Below are 7,830 nucleotides of genomic sequence, written 5' to 3' on the forward strand. Positions count from 1 at the left end.
AGCGACAGCCTGCGGACTGAAGGGTCCTGGGTTCGATTCCGGTCAAGGGCACATGCTGGGTTGCAGGCTCGATCCCCGGTGTGGGGTGTGCAGTAGGCAGCCAATCCATGATTCTCTCTCATCATGGATGTTTCTGTCTTCCTCTCCCATCCTCTCTACAATCAATTTTTTAAAAAATTACATATTTAAATAAAAAAGAGAGAGAGAGAGAAAGGCCTTTTGTGCCATGGAAGGGTGTGGTCCATGCTTTCCTTCTCTGAACTCGCTTCTGGTCCTCCCAGCTCCGGGGGCCTCCTGTTTCTCACTGTGAGATGCACCATCTGTTGCAGTTTCTCCGTCATTCACTTGACTCTGAACTTGCTGCCTCCTGCCCTCAGATGCCTGAAACAGTGGGGTTTGCGGGAAGCGGCGGCAGCAGGCAATGCTGAAAGGCGTTGCTCCCTGGCCTGGCCTCCCCTGGCCGTGCAGACCCGGGCCTCCCACGGTTCTTTACTTGTCAGTTTGAAGTAGGATACTCCTCTTTGGTCCCCGTGGAAGCGGTTTATTCTCACTGGGGCACCGTGCTATTTATTCATAGCCAGTCCACGGGGAGCCAGTATTGATCTCTCCAGGCTGCTCAAGCGATGGAAAGTCATACCCATCAGTTATTAGTAAGCCTGAAGTGTATAAAGTGGTGCAGTCATGTGGAAAACAGTATGGCGGGTCCTCAAAAAATTGAACAGGCCCGGCCGGCGTGGCTCAGTGGTTGATGGTTGACCTAGGAACCAGGAGGTCACGGTTCGATTCTGGTCGGGGCACATGCTCAGGTTGCGGGCTTGGTCCCCAGTGGGGGGCACGCAGGGGGCAGCCGATCAGTGATTCTGTTTCATCATGGATGTTTCTATCTCTCGCTCCCTCTCCCTTCCTCTCTGAAATCAATAAAAGTATATTTTAAAAAAATTAAACAGAATTACCATAGGATCCAGCAGTTTCACATCAGATTATATATATAAAAAAAAATGAAAGCAGGGTCTTGTGGAATCAACCCAAATGTTTATTGACCAATGAAGGGATAAGCAAAATGTGGTACATACACACTGTGCAACCTTGTTCAGTCTTTTTTTTAAATATTAAATATATTTTTATTGATTTCAATGCAGCATGGACTATGTCAGAACGTGAGGAACTTTAAGACTTATTTATTTATTTATTTATTTTAAAATGCATTTTATTCATTTTTTACAGAGAGGAAGGGAGAGGGATAGAGAGTTAGAAACATCGATCAGCTGCCTCCTGCACACTCCCCACTGGGAATGTGCCCGCAACCCAGGTACATGCCCTTGACCGGAATTGAACCTGGGACCCTTCAGTCCGCAGGCCGACGCTCTATCCACTGAGCCACACCGGTCAGGGCTAAGAAAGACTTTTTTTTTAAAAAAAGACGAAAGGGTAGCCGCTCTTTCTTCTCAGGTATCACAGGTGGAAAAGTTCTAAGAATGATCCTTTGAAATCTTGTCCAATTTATGCTCCATAAATAGTCCAAAAGTGCTTTCAGATGTTAAAGAAAGGCGGCCCTCTAAGCAAGCGACCTTCTCCTTTCCTCTCTCTCCTCCAGGCCCTTCCTCCCAACGCCGTCACGGTGATTCTCTACTGCAGCTCAGTGACTGTTTTCTTCGCAATAATCAAACTGGTCAGCTACCGCCTCCACCTCATGTTCGACGAAGGAGAAGCGATTCAGCGGAGGCCCTCCGGAAAGAGAGAGAAGTGCAGCAAACACAGAGAGACCCACAGCGAGCACACGCCGAGCCACAAAGCCCCGAGGTAGCACGGCCGGCTCACGCATCGGCTCACCGTTAAAATGTTTTCATCTTGATTACAATATATTTTTTTGATCATTGATTTCAGAGAGGAAGGGAGAGGGAGAGAGAGAGAGGTAGAAACATCCACGATGAGAGAGAATCATGGGTCGCCGGCCTCCTGCACGCCCCACACTGGGGATCGAGCCTGCCACCCGGGCCTGTGCCCTGAGCGGGATTCGAACCGTGACCTCCTGGTTCACAGGTCGATGCTCACCCACTGAGCCACACCAGCCTGGCTCATGTCTTATTTTAAAGTCACGCTTATTACTCTGTCTTAAAGACTTAATTGGCATACAGTGATTCTGACGAAATGGAGTCTGGGGAAAAATTGTCTGGGGACCAGTACGGGAAGGGTCATAGTTCTGATTGCTAATTTCACTGCCCTCCTGTTTCCCCTGTTGGGTTAGCAATAACCAGCTGACTAGCAATGGCAAGAAGGGAGAGGCCGACCGGAACTGCTGCACGCCCCCCCTGCGCTGCGGCTCCCAGGGGCAGAACTCCGGCTCTCACCGCTCCTCCGGGCTGCTGGTGAGTGTGGGCTTCCCTGTCCCTTCTCGGGTGCTGGCGTGCAGAGGCTGCTGGACTGGGCGCGTGCACTGTGATTGAGCTTACCTGCACCTCGCTGTGAATCCTGGCCGGTGAGCCTGTGGAATAGCCCGTCTCAGAGCGAGCAGGTGACCTGGGGCCGTGCTGGGACCGTAGGAGAGACACCCGGTCGTGTGTTGGAAACACCCACCGGCCCGGCCTGCCTCTCTGGCCGGAAGAGCCCATTGCAGACCTTCACTCCCTCCTCCTCTCCTCTCCCTTCTCCTGGAGTCAGCTCCGCCTCTCCTCCTCAATCCACCCCTGTCCGTTAGAAGGTCAATAAATCACCGTTTTTAAAAAATATATGTTTTTATTGATTTCAGAGAGGAAGGGAGAGAGAGAGAGAGAGAGACAACAATGATGAGAGAGAATCATTGGCTGGCTGCCCCCTGCATGCCCCTTACTTGGGATCGAGCCTGCAACCCGGACATGTGCCCCGACCGGGAATTGAACCGTGACCTCCTGATTCATAGGTCGATGCTCAACCACTGAGCCACACTGGCCAGGCATAACTCACCCCTTTTCTAGATTAATTTTATTGGGCTCTAGTCACTATAGTATAAAGTAGGACATGATTTCTTCTCCGTATGCTACATTCTTTTTTTTTTTTTAAGAAAACTTGAATGTTTTAAATTATTTTTTTATTTTTTATTTTTATTGATTTTAGAGAGGAAGGGATTGAGAGATAGAAACATCCATGATGAGAGAGAATCATGGATCGGCTGCCTCCTGCACGCCCCACACTGGGGATTGAGCCCACAACCCAGGCATGTGCCCTGACCGGGAATCGAACCCGGGACCCTTCAGTCCGCAGGCTGACGCTCTATCCACTGAGCCACACCGGCCAGGGCCTACGCTACATTCCTGCACGCACCTCCTCCCTGCTGGGTTACAGCCCAGGGATGACTGAGTGGCCGTTCGCTAGAGAACGCCCTTTCATCACAGGGCCGTGGTCGTAGGTGGGTGTCTCCATGCGGATGATTTTGCGGTTTTTTTTTCTGCTGTCCATCTTATTGGAGGCTTAAGCAGCGTCACTGAGAAGGGCGGTGGCTCCTGCCTGCCTGGAAGTGGGCAATGAGCTGAGTCATGTATTGATTTTCCTTCTCTCCTTTACTTAGGAGCTGCCGGCACAGGAAACAGTGGAAGATCTCAAAGGTAGAGTGTCTTGTGGTCATCATTTAATATTTTATCTCGGCACGGTCCCCCGCGAAGTGAAAAACAGCGTCGTCAAAGAGAATCCCCGTGAAATCGTTGGAAATGCGAGCCATGCCTCAGGCTGCAGAGTTCTAGTTTCACTTCATCTCTTTTACTCTTCATTTTAATGATTTCTCATCGGAATCGGTATGTCACGTCTGCATCCAAAGTGTGACATTGTGTCGGTCATATTTCACTGTCCCTTCTCCAGTTCGGTCCTCATTCCTTAGGGCGCGTCATAGCAGGCGTAGAGTAAGTGTATCATCAATTTTCAGACGTGAAATTGGCTCAACCACCGAGCCAGGGTGGCCGGGCCCAAACAGGTAGTTTAACCCGTCCCAGCCTGGCTCCCAAGGCCATAAAACAGCAGAAGCTAAACTAAGTCTGAATTATTACATATTTTTTCAGTACAGAGATGTCAAGAACACTTTTGCAGTGAAGGTGACATTTTTCAAATAAGCATCCATTCGCTTTGGTGCCGGTGCCGTTTTCAGTTCTGTTGCTATTAGGTCTGGGCCCCCGGGCCCTTCTCCATCCATTTCCAGCGCGAATAAAGTTGCTGTTGTTGTTGATGGCAGGTGTCATCCTGGCAGAAGACCAGCCTGTGGCACCCGTGTCACCCACCCCACCTGGCGTCAAAACGGACAGCTCCCCTCCTTCTAAAGCCCCCGTGCCGGGCGCCAGGACCCTGCCAGCCGTCCCAGCGGAGCCAGGCGTGGCAGGAAGAGCCGACAGAGGGAGGGGCGGAGGGGGCAGGGGGCAGCCCCCTCTCCGCCACCGGTCGGAGGGCGGCCTGGAGGAGGCGGCCTCCCCGAGGACGGGGGTTTCCTACCAGCCGTGGGGGAGCGAGAATTCAGTCCTGACTCCGGAGCCCGGGAATGATGCCCAGGGCTCGGCCAGGGGGCAGTTGGAGAGCCTGAGCCGCAGCTGGCCGCAGTGTCACGCCATCATCACCAACCCCGGGTACCTGCCAGGGGACCCCTCCCGGCAGGCGGACCCGCCCTTGAACCCGCAAGGGGACGTCTCCGAGGGAGAGGTGGCCGTGACTCTGATTGACACCTCTGAGCCCGGAGACCTGCACGAGCCCATTAAGATCGTCATCACCATGAGCAGCGCCCGGGGCTCCATGACAGACCTGGACAGCTCGCTCCACCTGCAGGGGGTCGGCCCCAGGAGAACCGGTCCCCCACACGTGGAGCAGAGTGTCCCCATCATCACCCTCGAGCTGTCTGAGGACGGGGACCAGAGGGCGCCTGAGAGATGGATGGTGGAGGCCCCCTCTGCCCAGCGCACCGGCTGGGAGTCCGGGGACCAGGGCAATGCCACCGAGGCCCGCAGTCCTTCCCTGGGACGCCCCTGGGACTCAGCGCCCCCCGAGGGCGAGCGGGGCAGGGTCGGCCCAGCCAGCCTCGACCCCTCGTCGTGCAAGAGCAGCCAGGAGAAGCGACACGCCCGCGTGCTCAGCATGGACAGTGGCACCGAGGTCTTCCTGAGCAGGAGCCACGCAGAGGTTGGTCACGAGAAGGAGAGAGCGATGCCCACGTCCAAGTCCGACCTGGAGGCGAAGGAGGGACAGACTCCCAACGAGTCCAACTTCCTGGAGTTTGTCTCCCTGTTGGAGTCCATCAGCACCGCCAAGGTGGGGGCGCCTGGCCGGAGGCGTGGTCCCCCGGAGCCGGGCAAGGACGGCGGGCTCCCCGGAGGTGAGTCACCCCGGGGCAGGCGGGGTCTCTCCGTGGGGTCTGCCTCTGTGGTTTGGTTTTGCGCGTAGTGGGACCACCGCCGGGCACTGGGATTTGCTGCAGGCGCCGGCCCCCGAGCGGCGGCACCTAACCAGTGCCTGCCTCCTGGAGGGACCCAGTCTACGTTAGCTTGGAAGCTTAGATTTGGAGAACGCGTGAGGGGAAAAGACGGATCTGTTTTTTGTTTGTTTGTTTGTTTTGTTTTTTAAAATATATTTTATTGATTTCCTACAGAGAGGAAGGGAGAGGGATAGAGAGTTAGAAACATCGACGAGAGAGAAACATCGATCAGCTGCCTCCCGCACATCCCCCACCGGGGAAGTGCCCGCAACCCAGGTACATGCCCTTGACCGGAATCGAACCTGGGACCTTTCAGTCCGCAGGCCGACGCTCTATCCACTGAGCCACACCGGTTTCGGCTGATCTGTTTTTAAAATGGGAAATGGGACCTCGCTCCAGAATGGCCAGGTTTGTGGATGTGACGGTTTTCGTCCGATGCTGCCCACTGGTGCCTAAGGAACCTGAGTGGGTGATGCTCAGCCGGGGGAGCCAGGGTCCTGGGAGCGATGTCAAGGGCGTCCCTGCATCATCTGCCCGGGAGGCAGACGTGCTTGGCAACGTCTACATCATGCCTCCCACACATACGCTGTTTTCAAATACATTTCAGTGGTTCTCAACCTTCTGGCCCTTTAAATACGGTTCCTCATGTTGTGACCCAACCATAACATTATTTTCGTGGCTACTTCATCGCTGTCATGTTGCTACTGTGATGAATCGTCATGTAAATATCTGATAGGCAGGATGGTCTTAGGCGACCCCTGTGAAAGGGTCGTTCGACCGCCAAAGGGGTCGCGACCCACAGGTTGAGAACCGCTGGTTTAGGTACTTACGTAGTCAGCCAAAGGCATATTGAAAGGCACTCTGAATTCACAGGAGCCATTTAGATTTTCTCTCTACCCTTCGTTTCGGTTTGGGTAACTTATTTCCAAATGCTTGCACGTGAACTTCTCATTCAATCTTACACGAACACGTCAAGCCATGCTTTGCAGATAACGGCTCCCAGGAGAGGAAGAACGAAATCCCGGAAAGTGGACGCAGCGCCAAGCACGGGAAACCGGACGTGCAGAGTCAAGAGCTCGCCAGCCCCAGCCCCGCGCGTACGGAGCCCGCCAAGGTCACGGCCCTGTAAGGAGATCTGGCTTCTTGTCTAGCTGCGCACAGGGGCCCGGCAAGCGGTGGTCTCACTCGCCGGCCGCACCCTCTCATGCTTTGCCAGGACGTGGCGGTGTCCCCTTCCTGCTGGTGTTTGAACCTGGCGTGTCTGTTAAGTTTCCAGGGCAACCGGCAGAGACGGATCATCTACAGGGTCACGTCCCAGCAAGACAGCTCCGTCTTGCAAGTCATCAGCGGGCCCGAGACGTCCATGCAAGAGGAGAGCTCCGGGGACGCCATGCACGTCTTCATCGACGAGCACGGTGAGCCTTCGGAGTGCGTCCCTCGTGAGGAGGGAGGGGCAAGCAGGCAGCTTCGGTGGGATCCCACGTGGTCCCTTGGCCTGAGCACGAGGCTTGGGGACAGGGAGACGTAGTCCTAGGATTGTTCACATGGAAGGTTCTTAGAACGGGGCACGCTCTCTCCTGCCCCAGGGCCTTTGCACTTGCTGTGTCCCCGCGCCCACCATGCGCTGTTCACCCTTCAGATCTCACGTCCAACGAGAGCTGCCCAGGCAAACGGTTCCTGAACGCCTCGGACCTGGTCGGGTCCTGCTTCGTGTTCCCCTAACACCCACTTCTCATCTTCCTTGGATCCTCTTACAGCTTGTAATTCTTTACCGACTTAACGATTATGCCATTAATGGCATTTCCCCCCTCACAGTGGTAAACTCCAGGAAGGCAATGGCCAGGACCTAGTCAGCAATTTTGGATATATGTTGAAAATATGGCCTTGATATATTTTGGTGCCTTGTTATAAAAAGGATTTAACATGGGAGAAAGGAAGGAAGGAAGGAGGGAGGGAAGGAAGTAAGACCTAGTCAGTAATTTTGGATATATGTTGAAAATGTGGCCTTGATATATTTTGGTGCCTTCTTATAAAGAGGATTTAACACGGGAGAAAGGAAGGAAGGAAGAAATGAAGGCAGGAAATATGTAAAAGTGAATTGAGAGATGGTACAAATTAATCAAAAGCAAGTGATAAGTAACTGGCATCAAGTTTGTTTAAGCATGAAGATGGAAGGAAGGCTCACTAGGTGACAAGTTCAAAGTTCTGTAGGTAAGTGATACAGCCCCTGGTTTCTCAAGGATGGGCCCTGGCTTGGGTCTCTTACAGATCAATTAATGCTTGTAATTTACTCTCATAAGGATCCTGGCTCAGTGGTTGAGCGTCGACCTATGAACCAGGAGATCGCGGTTTGATTCCTGGTCTCTCTCTCCCTCTCCATCATCATAACTCACATGGTGCGTGATCCCTAG

At 53.6% G+C, this 7,830-nt stretch overlaps 1 protein-coding gene across 1 annotated transcript in view; it reads left to right on the top strand.

Annotated features, from left to right (window-relative positions):
* The first annotated feature begins 1,534 nt into the window (after positions 1–1,534).
* Positions 1,535–7,830, top strand: part of PCNX2 (pecanex homolog 2 (Drosophila)) — a 119,286-nt gene continuing 112,990 nt past the window's right edge. Inside the window, exons 1-6 of the mRNA XM_015560584.1 lie at positions 1,535–1,800; positions 2,246–2,366; positions 3,542–3,578; positions 4,196–5,320; positions 6,409–6,544; positions 6,689–6,834. Of these exons, the coding sequence (XP_015416070.1) occupies positions 1,535–1,800; positions 2,246–2,366; positions 3,542–3,578; positions 4,196–5,320; positions 6,409–6,544; positions 6,689–6,834 (1,831 nt within the window). The remainder of the gene's footprint in view (positions 1,801–2,245; positions 2,367–3,541; positions 3,579–4,195; positions 5,321–6,408; positions 6,545–6,688; positions 6,835–7,830) is intronic.

Source organism: Myotis davidii, unplaced genomic scaffold (assembly GCF_000327345.1).
Source record: "Myotis davidii unplaced genomic scaffold, ASM32734v1 scaffold295, whole genome shotgun sequence".
NCBI lineage: Eukaryota > Metazoa > Chordata > Mammalia > Chiroptera > Vespertilionidae > Myotis > Myotis davidii.